Source organism: Juglans regia, chromosome 4, assembly GCF_001411555.2.
Source record: "Juglans regia cultivar Chandler chromosome 4, Walnut 2.0, whole genome shotgun sequence".
Taxonomy (NCBI): Eukaryota; Viridiplantae; Streptophyta; class Magnoliopsida; order Fagales; family Juglandaceae; genus Juglans; species Juglans regia.
The window spans coordinates 23,965,294-23,990,309 of record NC_049904.1 but is presented as its reverse complement, the minus strand read 5'-3'; the positions used below and the strand labels follow the sequence as shown (position 1 = coordinate 23,990,309).

At 34.6% G+C, this 25,016-nt stretch overlaps 2 protein-coding genes across 2 annotated transcripts; both read left to right on the top strand.

Annotated features, from left to right (window-relative positions):
* Nucleotides 1–5,114: 5,114 nt before the first annotated feature.
* Nucleotides 5,115–5,825, top strand: LOC108990236 (VQ motif-containing protein 10-like). Its single transcript, XM_018964127.2, has one exon. It carries the CDS (start codon nt 5,251–5,253, stop codon nt 5,596–5,598), a length of 348 nt encoding a protein of 115 aa, XP_018819672.1. The 5' UTR covers nt 5,115–5,250; the 3' UTR covers nt 5,599–5,825.
* A 17,040-nt stretch (nt 5,826–22,865) lies between these two features.
* On the top strand, nt 22,866–24,274 carry LOC108990193 (glucan endo-1,3-beta-glucosidase 14). Its single transcript, XM_035689777.1, has 2 exons — nt 22,866–22,971; nt 23,081–24,274. Exons 1-2 carry the CDS (start codon nt 22,902–22,904, stop codon nt 24,142–24,144), a joined length of 1,134 nt encoding a protein of 377 aa, XP_035545670.1. The 5' UTR covers nt 22,866–22,901; the 3' UTR covers nt 24,145–24,274.
* Nucleotides 24,275–25,016: the final 742 nt, after the last annotated feature.

The following is a 25,016-nucleotide window of genomic DNA, read 5'->3' as shown; positions in this document are numbered from 1 at the left end:
TATATATATATATTTATATATATATATATATATATATATATATATATATATACTCTTTTCCTCAAGTGAAATAGGTAAATAAAAATAAAAATAATTCCTTAATTTCATATAGAGTTTCAGATGGACAAGAAATAAAAATATAAATTGCGTCCTATATTGTTTATTACTATAAATTTCTCGTATAACCTTGCGTTTAGTGTTTATTACTATAAATTGCGTTTAATAAACACTAAAACATATAACATTATCAATAACTCTTTACAACCTCCTTACATTCTATACTCCATATTTTTTTAATTTTTTTTCTTTTATCAAATATTTATTATATAAATAATGAATAGAAAATTTGAAATAATTTAAAAAGAATAAACTCAACAAAAAATTTAAAAATATATTAAAAAATTTTAAAAAGTTTAGAGTGTAGAGTGTGGTGGAAATTGTGTAACAAGACTCTAACATTATATGGTTATACTACAATATATAACCATATAAGAAATGTATTCATAAAGATTTTATAATTTTATAGTTCAATATAAGGTTTATATATTAATGTAAAAGTTTTATTAGATTTAATATTTTGTTTTTTAATTTGATATTTTTAAATATTCAATTCATTCAAAAATATATATATATCTCATCAAAAAAATAAATATATATATACAAGAATATAAACAAAACTCGAATAATAACTTGACTGACTCAATTTAGACTCAATAAAAAGTATAAATAAAGATCAATAAATAACTTGACTCGACTCGAGCTTGTAATTGATTAGCTCGAACTCGACTTGGCTCGGCGAGTTTTTATCTCAAGCTTGAGCCTGAACTCGAGTTATTTGAGTTCAATTCGACTCGGTTGATTACAATCCTACTTTTATGTCCTTTTTAAAAAATAATAATAATAAAAAAAAGAAATACCAAAAATACCTGCCCAATGTCGTGGCCCAAACATAGCCGTTAATTGGTTAAAGTCGTTGGAAAGTTCAACTTTGACGACTATAGAATCCAAGTGACCAAAAATAATGTTTGTTAATCAATTGGACCAACCAAACTTTGAGTTCTTCAAGTCTTCTGATCGTGGACTTACAACCCTAATCCCACAAGTGGGTAACAAAAGCCACAAGTCGGTATATTTTAGTACCCTTTTTAATTTATTATAATATAAGAGAAATGATAGTTACAATTGTGAATATATAAATACCGCGTAATCACTTTAAAAAAAATAAATATATACGAGACTCATATAAAAAAAATTAATTTTTTAATAATAGATTCTATTTTTTTCAAAACGACTGTACAGTATTTACGCACTTTACGATTGTATGTAGTATTACTTGTAATATAATCTCTAATTTGAAACATAAGTCATGATTTTTGTTTTTGTATACTTTGTTAAGACTGTAAAACCTTGTCTTCTATTTTTATTAAATAATTTTAATTTTAGGATTAACATTAAGAAAGAAAAATGCTAAGTAATTTCTTGATTTTGTGCCCTCAATTTCATCGTTCTTGTGTTTTAATTTATTTTAATAGTTAAAAAAGTTATTATTGATGAATATATGTATTGTTTAAATATTTAAATATCTTTTATAATTGTTTAAATAAAATACACTAGAGTTTAGGTCCCGCCAACGGTAGATGCTAGCATTGTCCCTAAAACCATATATCCTATGAGTCTATGACTGATTCTTATCTTATACAGGCCAGGGCCATTAAAGGATGAATGACTTTTCGAATTTGCATATGAAGACTAGGCTATCATACTTGCCTTCGGAAAGATCACATCAAACCTACCAAAATTTATTGCCTCCTTAATTTAGGTGAGAAATAAAAATTAAAAATTAAAAATTAAAAATTAAAAAATATATTTTTTTAATAATATTATTATTTTAAAATTTTAAAAATTATATTATTTATTATATTTTATATAAAAATGTAAAAAAATTATAATAATGAGATGAGATAGAATGAAATATTTTTACTATTTAAATAATTCCTTAATTATAAAGATGTGTTGAGATAAAAATTAAAAATTAAAAAAATATATTATTAAAATATAATTTTTAATAATTTAAATAGAATGAAGTGAAATGTGTTGAAATAATTTGCGTAAATTATGTGTAATGTAACGATTTTTAAATAAAATTAATCCTATTATTATGATTATTACATTCTGGTAAAAAGTCGCATCCAATTGCCACACTTAACGGGGTGTAAAAAAAAAAATAAAATAAAATAAAAAAGAAAGAAACGAACCCGGCCGGTTCTATGGAAGGTTCGGTTGGTTTTTATTTGTACGTTGGGTTTTTTTGCTAATTCAGTTCGATTTCAGTTTTAAGTTTATTTTTTAACCGAATCGAACCAAACCGAATTTACATACTACATATTATTTTATATAGTATATGTTATACATATTCTAAAGATACTAATTATAGTATGAAATTCTAACCTTATTATTCATGTTTAACTTGATATATATAAACTTATCCTTATGAACGAATATTAATATTAAATTACTAACATACTATTATTTATGCTTACATATGAACTTGCATATATAATATAGTGTAACGTGTATGCGTAGTAACGTATTACATAGTATTTATCAAACTTATCACCTACCAAATAGCTTTTGTACTTGCACATGATTAAAATATGTAGTAACCAGTACATTATTAATTATACGATACATTCATATAAAATTAGTAACATTATAGTATATATAAAGGTATAGCTCAGCTTCCACTATATACTCCTTAACACATTAATAGCTTAATATCTTAGAGAGTATCTTGACATTAACATTATTACATGCACATTGTTAGATTAATAGGGAATCTAATTTATATAATCACTACAAGAAAAATGACATTTTGTGACCAATTATTTTTAACAAAATAATTATTTACAATTAAAATGAGTTTATTTTTATTGTAAATAATATTTTTCATCGCAAAACAATGGTCACGAATATCTATTTTTTTTTGTAATGAATGTTAATAAACTGGGAATTAAAAAATCAACAAAAATAGGGAAGGTTTGTTCTCTGTAGGGTGCTTAAAACCAAACAGAACCGAACTGAAAATAAACTGAAAAATAGATACATTTAATACTAGGAAAATGATAGTGGGATTGAGAATGGTGTCCCCCAAATTGATCGATACTGATTTTTTTTTCTTTTTACTTAATGGTTAAATAAGTAAATTTTAGTGAATTTGTTAATTTTTTTAAAAATATTTAAAGATGTTTAAAAATATTTTAAAATAAAAAGTGCAATTACATTTATGGGTAAAATGCGAGGCACTATCTCGGTCTCTCTAGCATTGTCCTTAATAAAAGTGTGAGGGGTAAAATATATCAGGCCCAAAATGATTCTCTAAGCCTATCCATCGAGGAATTATCACTAGAAGACAAAAGAAGAGAGAGGAAAATGAGACAAAGAAGGGACAAGGGGGTGAGGGTGTCAACAGGAAAGATGGTGTTAGGAGAAAGTGAGAAATTGAGATACGGTCAGACACGCAAAACAGACATCTCTCACTACTATTAAGGCGCACGGATAAAGAGAAATTAGATAAAAGGGGACGTTCAGATAACTTCAGGGGTCCGCTTCTTCGAACTCTTGATCTTCATCCTCTAGACAAAGAACTCCAGAGAGAACTTCTTTTTCAACAAGTATATCTCTAACTTTCATTGTACAGTGAAAAATGAGAGGCTATGAGAGATTGTAAACAAGCATATTATAGTAGAATCTCCCATCCCCAAACTCCCGTGGATGTAGGCCTAGTGCCGAACCAAATAAATCCATGTGTTCATGATCTCTCCTTATTTTTTTTGCATTTAAATATTGTTTAATTACCACTATAAATGTACGTACGGACACTGTACAGTCGCACTGGATCACCGTCGGGGGCTTCACACCAGGGGTGGCTCAATACAAATTAAAACCTAAGGCAAAATTTAAATGAGTCATTCGTAATTATAATACAATAAAATATAAATTATTATATGGAAGATTCTCAAAATTTTCAATAAAATGAATTTTTTAAAAAAAAAATCTTTAAATACAGTTTTGTTAATTTATATTTACAACAACAACTTAAAATAAAGCCTCAATGTAGATTTTATTCTTCAATTTAGCAAGATCTTAAAAAAATTATTTAAAATGTACATAATTCATTCATGTATTACTTATAAAAAAAAATTCAATGTATTAAATATTAAATTTAGTATTATGAAGCTTTGCACATATTGAAGACTATAAGAATTATTTAAAATTTTATTTAATGAAATGGTTTTTATTTTAAAAAAAAATACCTCACCTTTATTTGAGTCATGCTAGGCTGCTGCCCAACAATAACCGATGGGCATGCCGCCTAGCAAAAACTTTTCTTTTTCATATTTTTTTAACATATGTAAATATTTTTAAAAAATAAAAAAATATATCAATACACTAAAAATTAATTTATTAATCATTAAGTAAATAAATTAAAAGAAATTAAAATATACAAGTAGTCAAAATGAGTGGACAAAGTGAGAGGACAAATTAATATTTTTATTTTTAATTTTGGGGACCTTACGGCTTACATAGAGTGGGGGTCTTAGCCAATGGCCTTACCATTGAGCCGGCCCTGCTCTGCACATTGCTGATCAAGGCCTAGCCTATCTCAGCGCATTTGGGAATAGATCTTTCTTGCCTTCTAGGCTACATCGTTGTTGGGCCTTAACAACTAGTATTGTTGATGAACTGATTGTTCCGGTTTTGACAATTAATAGTTCAATTTTGTTCATCAATATGCTTAAAATCAAATTGAATTGATCCAATTAGACCCTGCATGGATTGATTATAGAGATGTTTGATTAATAATATTAATTGATCTTGCGCTGCAGTACTACGCGGTGAGCGGAATCAGAGATCACAGGATGATCGATCTGGCCGAGTACTGGTGGACCTGATGATCCCCAAGTTGCAAGATGCCAAGATTGATTCAGAAATCGCATGCATGCAGGCTTTGACTCAAGACTTTCTGGTCGTTCAAGACTGCTATATACATGAAACTTAGCGGTCAATTGGTTCATCCTGTACGTGCAACAACTAACAAGGTCCCCACAGCTAGCTCGCTTTTCTTCTCCTCAGCTACCAAACCCTTCAAGCTCCTTCACTCGTATAAAAGCCACACACGACCTCCCTCGACCGCCCAGACAAAAAGACACACAGAAAATTAGCTCGAATCAACATCCGAGATATATTTCAATGGCGTGCAGCGTTAGTGGAAAAGCCGTGAAAGTGGTGCATATCGATACCCAGTACGTGGAAACGGACCCCTTAAACTTCAAGTCTGTTGTTCAGAGCCTTACTGGTAAGGATTCTTGCGTTGCATGGATAAAGAAGAGCTCCTTCGGCGCCAACAAGAGAAAAAGACCCGTCACTGTGAATAATGGTGGCGGCTTCGAGATCAGGCCATCATGCCGCGGCCATGATAATGGTAGTACTGTTGGCAGTGGAAATCGCCATGTTTCGGTGTTATCGAAGGGCCTGTCGTTTAAAGACTTGGATCTGATGATCTTGGAGGCTCCTCCAATGGAGGAATTAATGCAATGACTCATGTGGACCGAGTAGAATTTTACACAATTTTGCTGCAGATATATTTATATCTATAGTACTGTCTATATATATATATATATATATATATATTTATTTATATATGCATAACAGTTCTGCTCGATCGGTATATTTTGTTTAATCTTCTCATTTGTGGGAAGAATGTTTAGGTTAATTTGGATATATTCAGAGAGAAATCAATTTCGTTGTGATATTAATTTGGACAAATATCGGCTATGGAACTCTCAAATTCTTGGTTTTTATTGTATAATTCGTTGCTGGAGTTGTAGGTGGACTATGTGGCTGTCCATGCGCCAACGCATGAGTGTGCACAAATAGCAGTGGCGTTTGAACAAATACGTCACTCGATTTATTCATTTCGGCAAAATAATTCGAGTAGTTGTGGATATTATGCAAACTCCGGACATTTTTTGCTTTTTTCACAAATATGAGATTTATATGAATTTTTTTTTAATGTTAGGTCATTCTTTAAAGAAAATGCTTGAAACTTACATGCCTTAAAACTATACGTAGTATTACTCAATAACTTTATTCTTCTTTTTTTTTTTTTTCAAACAAGCTTCATTCATAATAAAGAAAATCTCAGCCTATAACAACAGTACAATTAAATATTACAGACAATATGTGGATCTTTACCGCTATGAACGTTTAACAACCAATGGAGAATTGAAATAAGGGGCCGGTATGCCTCTATAGAGGCTATTGGAAGCTGCCTATTACGCAATACAATGCGCGCATCGATTAAGGTCTCAATGAATTTTCTTGGTTTGCGAGCTTTGGAAGGATTGCAATGCATTCCTGATATCATGGATTGCAATGCATTCCTGGATAGTCCAGTCTAGAGTGTTATCCGATTCATTCACTACTAGCATTGTTCCCAATGAATCACCTGCAATCATAATCTTCTCAATTTGTTTTTCCTTAGCTTCCATTATTCCTATGAGCATTGCTGTAGCTTTTCCCTGATTTGGGTTTAGGTTTTGGATGAATTTGGTGTGGACAAATATTGGAGAGCCATCCTCTGATCTGTATATGGCTTCTACTGTGCTGCCTGAGCTTCTTACCGCCACATGATCAAATGTTAAAATGTAGTGATCTCTTGGTGTCGTACTCCAAGTATGGCTTATATTAATTTGTTTATTGCTCCAAGTATCATGGTGTTCTTTGTAAATTTTTAGAGTTGTAGAGACAAAATTATCAAGGTTGGGTGTGAAGGCCTCATGAACAATCTTATTTCTAAGGAACCAAATACTGTCCATAGCAATAATGACAAATATTTGAAAGTGATGCTCATCTCTACTCGAAATATTGAGGCTCCTTGAAGGACTGATTATGCATTCAATCCATTGGCTAATATTATTATTAGCACAACAAGAAATGTTCAGAGGCCAAGGGGAGTGCCTCCATATAATTCTTGTGAAAGTGCAGGTTAGGAAGAGATGATTTTGAGTTTCTTCCTTAGTATTAAAAATCGGGCATTGGATTTCCTAATTGTTTAGAGGAAGAAATCTTTTTAAAAAAGTTCTTGTGGGAATGATATTATTGAGGATTTTCCAGCAAAGAAATTTCTGTTTATCTTGAATGTTGATTTTCCAGAGTTTTCTCCAATACTAGACTGATCAGGGGTGTTGTGATTATGATTGATTGAGATAGCAACATTAGTCGAGTTGACAGTGAATTTCCCATAAGTGTGATGAGTCCAAATGAGTTTATCAGCCAAGTTGTGATAATTTGTCTGAGCAAGAGGGATTTTCATGATTTCATTCACTGAGTCTTGATGGAAAAGTGCTTGTAACAAGATTGTATTTCATCTTTTGGGTTCTTCCATAGTTAATTCAGAAACTTTTAGTAAAAGGTCCTTCTGGATTGAGACAATTTTTGGAGTGGGTTGGAAAGAATGAAGAGTAGGTGTCCAAGGATCTGATCATACCCTTGTGCCAACCCCATTGTTGATCTGAAAACACACACACACACACACACTATTTTTTAGGAACTCCTTTTATTTTAAAATACCTTTCCATATCCATGAATCAGTGGACTTTGGGCTTGTTGCAAAGAAGGAGGTGTTTCTCAAATATTTTTTAGTAAGCATTTTTTTCCAAATAACAGTGTTACCATTGATCATCTGCCAGCCAATTTTACAAAGTAAAGCTTTGTTAAAATCAGAGGTTAATCTAATCTTAGGCCAAGGCTACCAACAGATTTGGGTTTGCAAATAGATTTCCAAGATTTAAGAGTGAAATTATAAGTTTTTTTAAAAAGGGAACCCCGGCCATAATACTCAATGACTTTCTCATTTATTCATTTGATATGCCTATAACACGCACGCACACACACATACATATGTATGGTGGGTACCTTTCTCTCATAAATAAAAGGGATAAATGTATAAAATCTTCTCTCATTACGATCCATTGCAATTGAATAACTTTCTTCTAAGATCTCTACACCACATACTGTCCACATAGTATAATTTGATTTGGAACATAGATTTTAAAATTTGAATCTTACAAATCAAATTATGTAATGTGGATGATGTGTAGTGTAGTTCAGGTCTTAGAATAACATTGCAGTTATATATTGTTAAGATATAAAGTTATTCTACTTAACAATCTTACACCACACAGCTTCTAAGTAGAAGAACTCTTTTATGTTTTTCCCCTCATGAGCAGGTGTATGGTGTAGGACTGCTGAGTATAATTTTTCTAAGATATAACTTCAAGAATAAGATTTACATATTTTTATCAGATTAAACTTTTAAATTAAATGGTGATTTGTCGTACACTACCAAATTATTCAATTTTGACAATCACTCCAACAAATTGCGATGAACCCCCCACAAAAATATTTTGCAATAAATACCTTTGATAAAAAGAACCAAGAATGATGAGAAAATTAAGAAAAAGTAACAAAATAAGAAATAAAAATTGAAAATAAGTTTTTTCAATTTAAAAAATCTAAAGAAAGAATGATTTCAAAAAAGTTAAGATTTTGAGAAACTTAAAAAATGTGAAAATATTTTTTTAAAAAATACATTTAAAATTTTAAAAACAAGTATTTTATTTCAAAATATATTTTTTTGGAAAAATTACTTATCTAGAAATTAATTCTTAAATGTGATTAACTTTTGGCCAAAACCATCCCACATTTGGTCACATAAAATAGAGAATAAATTTAAGTTTGTAACACTAGGTTCTTAATTAATTCACTCCTTCATATAGCCATCCAAACATATTTATATGGGATTTTTTTTAATAAGAACCATTTTATTAACCCTTAACAAAACCATTTTATTAACCCTCAATAAATTTATATGGATACAAGTACTATACGTAATACAATCTACAAGCAATATAGATTTTAGAGAAAATGAGAGGAGAAAGGTGAGGGAGTAACTTAATTATAAGAAAGAAGATGGAGAGAGGGGCAAGGAGGGAAAAGAAAATTGTGAGGACCTCGCCTCCTCAAAGGAAGGAACTCTCCGCAAGTGAGCAAACACAACCAGGAAGAAGATAGAAGGGCGAAACCTAAGCAAGAAGTGAGCAGAGTGCCAAGCAAGCTAATGAGAAATGCGAACCAGGCAAGCTAGAATTTTGGATGAGCAAAGGCAGAGGATGAGAAGTGCAAGTGAGCAAGTCAAGCGTCACCTTAGCAAGCAATGAACAAGGTGACCAAAGAGATACGCATTCTACATTGGGTGAGTAAGGGACGTACAAGTGATTTATCAAGCGAGCTATGTGTAGACAATGACACGGGCAAGGAGGGAAAAGAAAAGTGTGAGGACCTCGCTTATTCGAAGGAAGGAACTTCCTGCAACCGGGAGGAAGATAGTAGGGCAACACCTAAGCGAGAAGCAAGCAAAATGCCAGGTGGGCGAACTAGAAATGCGAACCAAGCAAGCCAGAATATTGGGTGAGCAAGACGTCATGGCGAGCAAAGGCAAGAGATGATAAGCTAAGAGCACTCTCATTGGATTAGCTAAAAACTAAATCCAATGAGTATTTAGCTATTAAAGAGTAAAATATGTTCACATTTGATTAGTCAAATTCCAAATATTTAGAATTTAGCTACAGTGACTTTCAAAAGTTTTTTCAAATTTGAAGGTTACTGTATATACATCAAATACATATTTTATTAATTATTTCTCTCTCCCTTTCTTTCTATCACATATTTTATTACAATTAATATATTAATTTGACTTAGTGATATATTAATTTAATAAGAACATGATTATTAATTAACATATAATAAGTAGAATAATAAAATATGATAAAATTAAATAAATTAATAATTAAAAAAATTAAATATTTTTGAAATTATTAATTATTCATTACCATATAATGAATAAATGTATAATCCAATGTGGAGATTGAATGTAAATAACTAAAATCAAATTCATCTTATATTATTTTATTATTATATAATGAAAAAATAGCTATTCTAATGTGGAGATTTATATGAATGGAATAGTCAAAAGTCAAATTTCTCTTACATTCATCAAAATTGTCCTTTAATTTTAGCTAATCCAATGAGAGTGCTCTTATGAGCAAGTCAAGCATCACCTTGGGTGAGCAACGAGCAAGGCGACCGAAGAGATATGTGTTCTACATCGAGAGAGAAAGGGACGTACAAGCGATTCGCTAGGTGAGCTATGGGTAGACAACAATGCGGGCGAGCAAAGTGTAGCCGAAAGCATTCTAGGGTGAGTAATAGACAACACAATACGAGAACTAGAACACCTAGGGATAGCACAATAGTACTCAGAAGGGAGCTGGTAACTTATTGAGACATGTGCCCCAACAATGACGTCTTAGCCAAAGCACGGATGGGAAAAAAGGATTACAAATTCAAAGACCATGCATCTAACCATGCATTTGAGCTTAATGCCACGTGGATGATTTTCATTAGCGACAAACTAGGCTTTGATTTTTGAAAAAGCGTCAGGAACAAGCAAGACTCATTAATCTAGTCGATTCTGCCATCCTTTAATCCAGTGTATGCATGGACAAATGAGATTCGTTATTCTCCCTCAACCAATCAGGGATAAGAGCTGTCAGGCCTGTGATGGACAAGATTGCAAGTATAAGAGATATTTTGCTGTTAGTCTTCATCTTAGGACTGAAATCTTCAAGTATTTAGACTCTCTCTCTCTCTCCCACTCTCCTATTTGAAACTTCACAAAGAAGGAAACTGAGCTTGAAATTTTCCTCGACAACGAGGTCAACATCATCAGCACAATGCTTAGTGATAGATCACTGCTCAAGTAGGTTCATTCCTACGACGACGCTAGTAATTTGGCATAAATATCTATGGGTATGTTTAGGGTGTTCATCTTATACTTCTTAATCTCTTTCCTTCATGATCTTTTCAAGTGCATGTTTTCTTATTATAAATGACTGATTACTTTGATGATATGCTTTCAAGTACTCAATGTATCGGTTTCAAAAGGAGTTCTAGGTGTTTGGATGGATCATGAACCTCAAGTTGGGATGAGGCATTATCTCTGTGAAGCTTCTCTGGTTACTTGGGAGCACCTAATAATTGAGTAATGTCTTCTGGGTTGTCAACAGGCGACAATGGGGATCTGGCGAGATGGTAATGCTTTCTGGTCGACGTATTTGCCTCTCTACTGGCGGAGGCTAGAGGATACTTGGCCACAAACGCGTTGGGCGTGAAACTGGGTGTCGCTTATTACAAAGTCATAAACGTGATCGTTATCCATGATGTCGAGAAGGGAGTCACGATGTATGTGCGACCAACTATGGGAGCCATAGTGATATACATTAATAAACATATATGGTTGGTGAAGAGATTTCACATGTTGATTTGGACCTGGAGTTTGGGAAATGATATGATATATTTTGAGATGATTTGGGTACTGAGTGCTTTGTGATGTTTACTATGTATGATTTGGGGCTTGGGTGCTTATTAATATTTACAATGATTCATGATTACTTTATTTTGCCCAAGGTTGGTTCCTCCTTATACCTATGATAAATGTGATTTTCTCTTTTGTTTAGTCGAAAATGTTGCATTCATATTCATCGCCATTTCTTGCATTAATAATATTGTTTTAGGTTTTAATTTACCGAGATTTCTATAGTCCCACTATGGTTTCGCTCCTCGGAATTAAGTCGTAGGCATTGATGCAATTGTAGCTTCGAAGGATCACTTCGAGGAAGAAGGATCAGTGTAACTCGAGGATTAGCAATGGGGGCCTGTTCCCATTAAGTTTATACTTTCTTGTAAAATTTAGATTTTTATTCATTTTGAATGATGAACAATTTGTGGTTTAATATTATTGTTAAGAGGCGATGAACAAATCTTGGTAGGTAATATTTAAATGATGATGTGGTCATGACTTATGGATAATGTTATTGAGGGGTGAGTAATGTATTATAAACTTCTGGTACTATTGCTATTAGTTTTCGACTAATACCTCTTTTTCACCGCTACTTTTATACAAGTGTTCTTGGCATACGAGTACACAAGACTTCTATGTGCATTCCAGGCACTGCGGTTCCTCGCCAAACCACAATTGGAGGCCGAGGTCGCCACGAAAACTCTCTCTTGCCTCAACCTCTCCAATTCGATATGTCGAAAGGGAGGAAAAGGTTGTGTGAAGCCCTCCAACCCCCTCTCATTCCCTTACTTTTTCACCCTTCTTCTGCACTTTATGATTTTCCGTTTTAGCCTCCATTCTCATACCCACTCTTTCACATGTTTCTCACCATTTTGGGTCATGGGATGTTTAGATCTACCACCTTCAAATCTTCATTGGTCTTCACCTCCACCATCATTCAAACCCATAAGGGCCAATCATTTGAAAAGCATTATACCTGCCTGATTCCCAAAGGCACATGAAGCTCACACCTCTTTGTGAGGCACATGTATTGAGTCTCATGATGCGCCCCCATAGACGGCAATTCTTCAACCTATTTCACACCATGACCTTATTCCCCCTTTAGATTTACCTATTTGTTGTTTTTATGCTTTGGCTTACTACTATTTCTTTTATGGTTTATGTTTTTTTAGAAATTTTGGAGCTTAGATATGCATGATCGTTCAACCACCACCAACACCCCAGGCACCACCCTAAGAGGCATATGACATTATGCTCCACATATGATCAAATCCACCCTTTTACTAGCACGTGTCCTTCACGATCTTCACGCACTACCGAGCTCTTCCTCAGCTATGCTGCCTATTGTGTGTCATTTTTAGGAGCTCATTGCTCTTCCCCCAATAATGGAGAAAGGGGCTAAAAGAGAATATATTGAAGGCTAAGACAAGGAGCTAAAGTAGGTTGTATTTGAGGTTTGAAGGGGGGAGGGACAAAATAGGAGATAGTTTCTCTCTCTAGAGACTAGAAAGAGAGAAAGATGAGAGGATTATTTGTCTTGATTTGTTTATTTGCTCACCTAAGGCTTTAAATATGTTGTTTAGGGGAGGTTTGCATAGCGAGTTGAGATAAAAGTTGAAAGTTAAATAAAATCTTGTTAGAATATTATTTTTATTTTGGGATTTGAAAAAATTGAATTGTTTATTGTATTTTGTTTGAAAATTTGTAAAAATTATAATAATTAAATGAGATTAAATAAGATGAGTTAAAATGATTTTGATATCCAAAGAATGCCTAAGTCAATCATTAGATAGAGTGCTATATATAAGTTCCGCTTAGTAAAAATAATTATTTTGTTTAAATGATAAAAAATTCTAAAATAATAACTATTTATTGTCTACAACGTAAGAGCATTGACATTGATCTAGTCAAAGTCATCTCCAAAATTTAGTTAAAAGTACATATTTTGCATAAAACCAAAACTATTCAAGATATAACCCCACATTGGATTAACCAAAATAATAAAATTATATTATTATTTAATTTTTCATAATTTATAATTATACTAATCATTTGTTAATTTAATAATTTTAATTTTAATTAACTTATTGTTTTCAAACCATTTATATTTTTTCAACCTAATTATACAACACATACCCCCCACACACACACACAAACACACACATATATATATATATATATATATATAATTTTATTGCTTGAGGCTATTTATAAAATCATTAGAAAATTCACATCCACATAAAAGCACTCCCAATGGCATCTTTATCCTATTCTTTAAAATATATTACCAAAATTCATTTTTTCTATTTTACATACTAATTTTTACAATACGTCATACATCAGCATATTTATTTTTCTTTATATCATTTAAATATTATACTTTTTAATCTTTTTTATTTATTTCAAATATTATATTCTCTACACATCATATATTTCAAATATTTTTCTATACATCATATATTTTGATATTTGTTATATTTCTTTATGTATAATGTAATATTTTAAATTATTTAAAAAAAGGGGTAAAACATTAAAAAAATATCTGCCTTTATTATTAACAATATAAAAAATTCTGCATGCACTGCCTCTTTTTTTTTTTTTTTTTTTTAAAAGAAGTAGAAGAGACTATAAACAGAATGTTAGAGAATAGATGAGAAATAAGAGAGTGGGGCCGCTGCAAAAATGATAAAAGGTTAAAATGAAAAAAAAAAAAGATGAATGAGAGAGAAATAATAAAAAATTATTTAGAAAAATAAATAGTAACCTTTACATATAGTGAACTTACTGTAACTAAATATAAAATAAAAATAAAATAAATGATCTAATATAAGAGACTTTTAGTCATTTTTTTTTATATTTAAAGAAAATATATATTTTACAACCATTAGAGTGCTCTAACCAATAACCATCCACCTTGCTTTTCACTTTTTCGCAATTGGCTTGTCTTATCATGACATGCATCGATCCGATGTGTTACAACTTACAAGCTGCATGACGTAAGGAATTCTTTTGTCCCCTTCTAATAAAGAACTCAAGTACTGTATAATGGTTTTCCGACACGGTTTATTATTAAAAAAATAATAATATAGACACAATATATGTCATAATAATATTATAAAATAGAATATTTTTATAAAATATTTTATAAATATATTCCTGATTTAAAATATAATTATATAAAATATTATAAAAAATATTATATGTGAATCATTTTCCCTTAAAAAAAAAAAAAGTGATTGTAACATTTTCTAGCCCACTCGAGACCTAGAAAATAGTTTCTAGCTTTGAGAAAACACCCATATATGTATCTATTTGCGCTCAATCTCGACGATCGATCTTTTAGCCATATTAAACCTTCATGCCGTCCATGCACGTGCATTACTAGTACCGCATATGCATGCACATACTTTCGACCCTTTATCTTTCCATGCACAATGCTTCTTTTTACACCAAAATGTCTATGGAAAAGCATGTTTGTTCTTTATAACAAGATCACTTCTTTTATGGATATCTCTTATTTTGATCATCATACATATATAAGTCCATTTTATTGGATGGAGAAAGGCAAAAATAGTATTGATCACCAGCTCATGTGGAATATTGAAGATATATATTAATCTTTTCATTCATTATTTTGTGACCCTGCTGACTGCTCAGAGAGAGAGAGAGAGAGAGAGAGAGAGAATGGGTATGAGTTGGGGTTTTAATCAAAGGATAACCTTTTGTAAGGTAAGGATAGCTTTGCTTTTTTAATTGATCTCTCTTTTACCGGGGTGATGCCACTCGTGAATGGCTAGCAAAGGGGCTGGCTGAGCTTCAGTGCAACTTGTTTCAGTTGCAGATTAATAAAGGCCATGCATGCAGGTCCACTTATTAATTAACAGTACCGTCGATCTGCACCGATTCAGAGCTCTAAATTAGGACAGGTTATAGAAATAATATCTATAAAGAAGGAAAAATCAAACTTTTTTCCCTTCAAATTATCTCTCATTTTATATATAAAATTACCAGCAATTGCAACTTAATTCTCTTTACAAAAAATCCTAAGATAAATGATATATAGTTGTAGTCGTGAGTATGTAAGTGTCGAACAATCATTTTAAAAAAAGTGAATAAATACGAAACTTACATAAAAATTTTTTTTTTTTTAATAGTGAATCTAATTCTTTTTCAGAGTAACTATACAGTACTTACACATTCTATAACTGTATGTAGTATTACTCAAATCTTAAAATAGTTTATTTCGAATTGTGGGTACGTACGTACGTACGAAAGTTTAATTCAACTCTAGCTTGTAGTTCAATGGCCGTACTTGCGAACATGAATTACACTAATTACTAGACCCATAAATATTACCCAATAAAGAATATATGTATATATATATATATATATATATATATATTAATATGCACATATCTCTTTACATCGTTTTCCTTCCTTTCTTTTTCTTTTTTCTTTTTCTGTCTTTTTCGCTACGTGCTTTATATCTTGCTAGAAGAACATCTGTTCTACAGTTTATAATGCTTGTGCTTTCGGTGTTTAATTAATAGTGGCTGCAGTCAGCGTCGACGCCACTGAAGATTACAAGCAATACGTATCATGAGGCCGCTGACTATAAGCTGCTAGCTGCATGAGGTTGATCTGTTCATGAATATTGATAATTTTCCGAGTTGCCTCACAGCAGAGATCGTCATGATGCTGACTAGCTAGGGGTACTACTGCATACCATGATCTCTTTCTCAAAGGATATTTGCGAATTCAGAAAAGAAAATGAACTTTTTTTTCCTCATTTCCAATCTCTTATAAAAGTAGCACTAATTACTGTTTTTCATAAAGAGCCAGATAGAGATAAAAGAAATTTTCTTTTGAACAAAGAGCTAAAAGAAATATTCATGGGTTATCTTCTCTTAATTATGTCTTTTCATTTCCGTAGTTCAAAAGAAACAATGTTTTTGCTTTCTAAATTTAATAGATTAATATTTGTCTCTGCACATATATATACTTTTCCAAGCTGGTGCATACGGTATTGGGGCGGCAGAAGGAACCTCGTCACAGTAACTTAAAGGAAAAGCAGGAAAGATATTTAACAGGTAATTACAGATATTTAACAGGTAATTACAGCTTGCTTACATGACGACCATATGCTAGCTAGCTATTGCTTAGTGTATTCTTTTTTTTTTTTTCCTAAACAAGCATATTATATATATATATATGAAATAGTTACAAGATATAAGAGTCAAATAACATTGAAAGATCTAAACAATCAGGTTGAGATACAACAATCAAAATCCACAGTAGATTGCTGGATAGTTTCGAGAAGTGTTGGGGAAATAAATACAACGAAAAGAATAAAAACGGAAATAAAAGAGCACACCCACGTACTCAGTGATATCAAGAATTTAACGTGGATCGGCAACTGCCTACATTTACAGAAAAGAACTTCACTAATAAATAATGGAACAGAAGAAAATATTACAGAGGAGGAGAATCACACTCCACTCAACTCAACTCTTTTTTTTTTTTTTTTAATCTCTCAGAGCTCTTCGGGCTCTCTCTCTTTTCTTTTTCTCCTTAGTTGTGTCTGAGGTTCTCGCTGTGAGCCTCAATTTATAGGCGAACATCGCCTCACGTATGAATGCATTAAATTGTTACATTCAATAGGTAACTGCAAATGCAGTTACCCGCTGAAGGTTGAGTAACAAGCAGTCATTGTTGACTGCTTGCTTGGGCAAAGATTTCAACAATTCTCCCCCTCCATGCCCATTTACTTAGATGCTATTCATTCCAGCTATGTCTCTGCATAGCTCAAGCTTCTCACTTGTAACCACCTTCGTCAGCATGTCCGTTGGATTCTCTTTTGTATGGATCTTCTCAAGCTTCAATAACTGTTGTTCCATCGCTTCGCATATCCAATGATAGCGTATGTCAATATGCTTGGTGCGAGAATGATACATTGAATTCTTGCTCAAGTCTAGAGCACTTTGACTATCACAATGTACCTTGTAGTTTTCTTGACTAACCCCTAGTTCTTGGAGAAAACGCTTCATCCACAACATCTCTTTCCTAACTTCCGCTGCGGCAATGTATTCTGTCTCTGTTGTAGATAAAGCAACACACTTTTGCAATTTGGACTACCAAGAGACAGCTCCTCCTGCAAAGGTGAAGAGAAATCCCGAAGTAGAATTCCTTTCCATCCAGATCTCCTACCATATCTGAATCTGTATAGCCTGCCAAAACTGGTTTAGCTTCCCCAAAACACAAGCACATCTTCGATGTACCTTTTAGGTACCTGAGAATCCACTTGACTGCTTCCCAATGATCATTTCCTAGATTTGAAAGGAATCTGCTCACCATGCCTACAACATAAGCAGTATCTGGTTTGGTACAAACCATTGCATACATTAGGCTTCCTATCGTTGAAGAGTAAGAGAATGCTTTCACTTCTTCAATCTCTTTCTTTGAAGAAGGACACGAGCTCTTGCTCAACTTGAAATGGTTAGCAAGTGGAGTATTGACTGGCTTAGCATCTCCCAAGTTGAAACGTTTGATAACCCGTTTAGCATATTTTTGTTGTGATAGCTACACCCTTTTGGCTTTCCTATCACGAACAATCTTCATGCCTAAAATTTGTTGTGCTGGGCCTACGTCCTTCATGTCAAAGGACTTGGATAGTTCCTTCGTTAGTTCTTTGAATATAGACACACTGATCTGCAACAAGTCTCTTGTAACCATGACTCATCATGAATGAGTCAAACTTCTTATACCATTGCCTCGACGCTTGCTTAAGGCCATTGAGACTCTTATTTAGCTTGCAGACTAAGTAATCTTTACCTGGAACTTCAAACCCTTCTGGTTACTCCATATAAATTTCCTCCTCCAAATCTCCATGGAGAAAAGGCTATCTTCACATCCATTTGTTCGAGTTCCAAATTCAAGCTGGCTACGAATTCGAGTATGACTCGGATTGACATCATTTTCACCACTGGAGAAAATATCTCGTCAAAGTCGATTCCCTTCTTCTACTAAAATTCTTTGACAACCAATCTGGCCTTGTACTTTATCAGCTTTCCTTGGCAATCTTTCTTCAGCTTGAACACTATTTGTTCCTTAGGGCTTTCTTTCCTTTAGGAAGTTTCACCAACTCATAGGTTTGATTTTTCTGCAAAGAACTTATCTCTTCTTATATTACCTGCACCCATAGGCTTATATCAGCATGAGTTTGAACTTCTTGGAAGCTCTTCGGCTCCCCCTCATCAGTAAGCAGAATATAGTCTGATTCCAGATATCTCATCGACGGAATCAGTAGGCGGCCTCTTGCCGATCTTATTGGTTGAGCTTCATCAACCAAATGAGATTCATCACCATCTAACCCTTGTGGTGGTACACCAGCTGCTGGTGGAGAGGGTTCTTGCTTCCCCTGCTCGACACCTTAAGCTTCTTCTCTTGCTTCTGGATCTCGATCCTGCATATCCTCATTATCTGTGACGAACTGTAATGGTGCAGGATCTGGAGTATAGGAACTAAATTCTACTGACATCGAGGAAGCTTCAGTTCCTATATGCTGATTTTCATGGAACACAACGTCCCTACTTCTGACAATTCTTTTTATCACTGGATTCCATAACTTGTAAATGAATTCTTCATCTCCATATCCAACAAAGATACATAGAGTTGACTTGACATCGAGCTTCTATCTCAACTCCTTGGATACGTGTGCAAAGGCTTTGCACCCAAATACTCTCAAATGAGAGTAAGAGAAATCTTTTCCAGACCAAACCTTCTCAGGAACTTCAAATTCTAGTGGTGCAGAAGGTGATCTGTTGATCAGGTAATAGCTCCAGAATGGCTTTGGTAACTTGTCCATACTGAGCATGCATCTTATTCTTTCAATGATGACCCGATTCATTGTGTTGAGGGGTATATGAGATTGTCTTCTCATGTCGAATACCGCAATCAGCGCAATATGCAACGAACCTTTTGGAAATATATTCTCCTCCATTGTCCGTTTGCAGGCACTTCAACTTTTTTCCCGTCTCTCTTTCCACTAAGGTGTGGAAATTCTCGAAGTGCTTGAAGACCTGATCATTTAATTTCAAAACATATACCCAGACCTTTTGTGAAGCATCATCAATGAATGTCATGAAATATCTGTTACCTCCCAATGACTCTTCTTCCATGGGACCATATACATCAGAGTGTACCAGACTCAACAACTCTGATATTCTCTTCATAAAGGAATTAAATGAGATTCTGCATTGTTTGCCAAACAAACAGTACTCACAAGGGTTTAACATTGTTCATTTGGCAACTTTGATGAGTGCCTTCTTCACAAGTGTATCCAACCCTTTTTCACCCATGTGTCCGAGTCTCTTGTGCCACAGATTCGGTGATGCCTCGTCTTCTGCTGCATTGAGGCTATCAGAACTGATCTTCACATGGGTCTTGTACAACGTACTGCAAATATGTCCTCGGGCGACAACCATAGCACCTCGTGACAGCTTCCAAGTGCCTTTGCTGAAGTAGCTGTCATAGCCCTGTCGATCAAGGGTTGTTCCTGAAATCAGGTTGGGCCAAAGGTTAGAAATGTGTTAAACATCTTTCAACACCATGGTGCAACCAACATTGGTTTTTATCTGCACTTTGCCAATTCCCACGATTTTCGAGGAACTGGCATTCCCCATCCTTACCATACCAAAGTTTCATGCTTTGTACTTAATGAAAAATTCACTATGGGAAGTGGCGTGGTATGATGCTGCTGTGTCTACCATCCACTCAACATCGTGGCTTGCAACGTGCAGACACGTCTCGTCATTGGTGGAGAGTATTGCAACATCTCCCGAAAGAATGACAAGAGTTTCACCATCTTCTTTCTTCAACTTACTGCTTTGACTTTGCTCCCTTAAAAACTTGCGGCAGTATTTCCTCATGTGGCTTTCTTTGCCACAATGGTAACACTTTATGTTACCCGTCTGCTGGTTCCTGCTACTGCTGGACCTTCCACGTGGCTGAGACTTCCCTCTGCTTCTGTCTCTACTTCTCCCTCTATCATTACCTTGAGGCCTTTCTCTACTCTCGGTGACAAGTGCATGAGATTGATTCATGCTTGTCTTTTTTCGTCTGGCATCTTCATTGAATAGGGTATCCTTAACCATCGTCATTGTAAGTTTGCCATCTGGAGTAAATTTACTTAGGGAGACCAACATTGTCTTTTAACTGTTTGGTAGTGAACTGAGAAGTAGCAGGGCTTGTTCTTCATCTTCAAGATTCAACGGACCCGAGCTGGTTAACTAGGTTTTGAAACTCGCTAGTGTGCTCAGCAATAGAGGTGTTGCTTTTCAACTTCAAGCTAACAAGCCATCTCATCAAGAGGGCCTTGTTTCGAGCAGTCTTAGCTTGATACATATCCTCTAACTTTTTCCAGAGGTTATATGCATCTGTCTCTTGGGCCATGTGGTGAAAGATACTATGGTCGATCCATTGCCTGATCTGACCGATAGTCTACTTGTGCATCTTTTTCCACACTTGATCTGTAACTTCATCTGACTTCTTCCCTTCATCTTCCAAGGAGTCAGAAAGATATTTACAGTTCAAGAGATCCTCCATTCGAGGTCTCCAAAGACTGTAGTTTGAGGCAGTCAGCTTTATCATGGCGCCTAATGCTGAATCCTCCATGGATTTAGACTGATTCTAAATATAAATGCAAGTACAGGATCTTCGAGGTGGAATATTAGTAAACGAACAGCACCGTTGTGTCCGAAACACTTGATTTTGTTGAAAACAAATCTTGTTTCATCAAAATCGGACTCACATAGCATAAGGAATGAGCAAAAGAACCAAAACAGAAACTCTATCGAGCTTGCAGCACGTGTGACACGAAAAATACGTAGGCGCGTGGAGGTCACGGGCCCTTTAGGGGTCTGTAGCGCGTGATGCACATGAACGTCACTCGCGAAGACTTCTTTGTAGCGCGTGGGCGTGTGGTGAGAGTGGGGGTTACACGCTCGATTCTCTCCTGGGCGCGTGTGGTCGTATCGATAGTGGACTTCACTCTTCGACCTTCAGGTGGCGCGTGGGGTGCGTTCATAGTCCGTTCGACCTCTGGTTTTCACCACTTTTCTTGTCTCAATGAGACGAACACATTGGTATGCTCAAATTTGTAAACTGAGCAACACACTAAAAACGAGTTTTCTGTAAAAAAAACTCCTTCCAACAATCGCTCTGATACCACTTGTTAGGGAAATCAACACAGCGGAAAGAATATAAGCAGAAATAAAAGAGCACACCCATGTACTCAGTGACACCAAGAATTTAACGTGGTTCGACAACTGCCTACATCCACAAAAAAGAAATTAACTAATAAACAGTGGAACACAAAAAAATATTACAGAGGAGGAGGATCACATTTCACTCAACTCAACTTTCTTTTTTTTCTCTCAGAGCTCTCTCTCTTTTCTTTTTCTCCTTAAGTGTGTCTAAGGCTTTCGCTGTGAACCTCAATTTATAGGCGAACATTGCCTCACGTATGAATGCATTAAATTGTTGCATTCAATAAGTAACGGCAAATGCAGTTACCCGCTGAAGGTTTTTCCACAAGAAGGGCCAGAAAGGAGAAGGCCGATGGGAGGAGCCAAAGCTCCACACCCTTGGACGAAGATGGGTGCATTTTTATGAGTTGGGTGGAGAAGTTTCGGGAAGAGATCATGGGTGAATCGCAAGTCATGTATCGATGTTACCTTTTTATTTTTGAACATTTTACCATTGAATTAAAGGGAAACAATGAGAGGAGAAATAACAATTCTATGCCATGATAAATGTTTTCTGACCGACTGTCAGCTCAATTTCCTATTAAATAATATTATAGAATAGTTATTAAGTTCCAAATCTAGTTAGCTAGTGCTGCCCGAAAATAGCCAAAAAAAGAAGTGGAAAGCTGATCTCATTAGGGTTAAACAATGTTTTTCCTTAATTACCTTAAATTTTAGGATACCCTGCTTTGCTAATATAGTACTTGATCATCTCCTTGGCTAGTTAATTAACATTTAATTAGTTACCAATTTGTGGGATTTCCCTTTGCTTTAGTATGAAGCAAGTGATCGGGGTATTATGGTCAGAAAATAATTGGAAGTTGGAGTATTGGGTTGGAAGATGACAACCCCAGATGACCTTTTCAAGTCATTTAAAACCTCTCAAGAGGTAAGCGCCAAAGGCCCAAAGCTAGCAACATTGACAAGCTAGGCAAGCTGAAGCCTAAAACCGTACGTTAAAGTTTTAAACCCTCCAAAACAGAGTACTTCAAACAAGAAAAGAAAGGAATTCATAGCAGCATATATACCTATCTCTCTAGATCCCTAAGGCTTCTCTTTCTCAGCTTAATATTCTTCGATCTCTCTCTGATCTCTCAAGCACACACGCTCACATAATGGCAGATTTTAGTAGTAGAATGGCCGTGAGCCATTTTTTTATCATATTTTCTCTGATCTACTTCTCAGGTACCATAGGTCTTTGCTTTTTGTTTTTTTGGTTGAGTTTTTTCTGTTGTATATGTATTTCCTAGTACTGAATTCGCCATTGTTGTTCTCATTGCTTTTGTTTATACAGGCTTTGGATTTCTTCGAGGGATCACAGCACTTGGAATCAACTATGGTCAAGTGGGAGATAATTTGTTATCACCCCAAAAAGTCCTCCATCTTTTAAGCTCCCTTAGGCTAACAAAAGCAAGAATCTACGACACCAATCCTCAAATATTGACGTCATTCGCCAACTCCAACATAGAACTCATTGTCACAGTCGAAAACGAAATGCTAGCTCAGTTGATCTACCCACAGCAAGCCCTTCAGTGGGTAAGCACCCATATCAAGCCTTACTTTCCTGCTACAAGAATCACCGGAATAGCAGTCGGAAACGAAATATTCACGGGCGACGACACAACTCTAATGGCGTATCTTGTTCCAGCCATGGTCAGTATTCATGGTGCTCTAGTTCAATTAGGTCTAGACTCACACATTCAAGTCTCGACACCCAGTTCTCTTGCTGTTCTTGCCGAGTCATATCCACCTTCGGCCGGAAGTTTCAAAAGCGAAGTCTACGCCACCATGTCTCAAGTACTAAAGTTCTTGGCAAGCACCAAATCACCCTTTTGGATCAATGCCTATCCATATTTTGCATATAAGGATGACCCAGAAAGGATTTCTCTGGACTACGTTCTTTTCAATCCTAATTCAGGAATGGTCGATCCTTATACCAAGCTGCACTATGACAACATGCTCTATGCTCAGGTAGATGCAGTCATTTTTGCTATTGCTAGGATGGGTTATGACGGAATAGAGGTTAGAGTCTCTGAAACTGGTTGGCCATCGAAAGGGGACCTCAATGAAGTTGGCGCCACGATAGAGAATGCTGCTGTTTACAACAGGAACTTGCTGAGAAGGCAACTGCAGAAGGAAGGGACACCTTTGAGGCCTAACATCAGGGTTGAAGTTTATCTTTTTGCTTTGTTCAATGAGGATTTGAAGCCAGGACCAACTTCAGAAAGGAATTATGGTCTGTATCAACCAGATGGAACCATGTGTTACAATGTAGGACTCTCTACCTTATCAAGCACTTCCTCAACTTCAACAACTTCCATTTCTCTTACTTCCTCTGCCACAAAGGTAAAGCCATGATGTAATATTTCTTCTCGACCAGTCAAATATATTTAATTTTATTGGCTTAAAAAAGGAAATTGTGTATATATATATAGCAATAGAAAAAGAAGTGTATATCATCAATGTAATGATCATCATATATGACCATTTTTTTATCCCCTCTTTAAATGGAATTTACTGTGAAACAGGCTGCAAAAATGGAAAATCAAAGCTTGGTGTACTCGATGATTGTGTATTTGCTGACCTTCCAAGTTTTGATGAGAAGACAAAATTAAGCAAATGGATCAAGTTGATCATGATATATATTGTAAATACGTACCCCTTTTTTATTTTTTGGTAAGAAAAAATTAGGGCTTTCTTGCTATGGGTCTTTTTGCATTACTACCTCTAGTACTTGCAAAATAGAATCTCAACTATAAACACCAGCTTAAGTATCATTAATATTATTAAAGGTAATCAATTAACCTGTTTCGAGCAACTTGCCAAAATTGAAATGTATATCGAAAATAGGCCTAACAAGAAGTGATCATGATCTTAAGGTAATCAATTAACCTGTTTCACATCCTGATTAGGACTAACAAGAAGTGATCATCTTGATCTTATGTGTACGTGGTGGATATGGCCGGATCAGTGGGACAAACCGGCCATCCTATCTTAATTTATTGTCATATATTGTGGAATATCGATCATGTATATGATGATCTAGACTTATTCTTCAACTTTTGTCATTTTACTACGATATTTGTACGTGCATGTACAAATTATAATAGCAAATTGAGAAAAATCGTAATATATCATATACAAGGGATTCACCTCTCGATCTTCTTTGTCATCATATGTGTGTGAATATTTCTTGAGTTTTGCTTAATTTTCCTCTTCTCTCTCTTTCG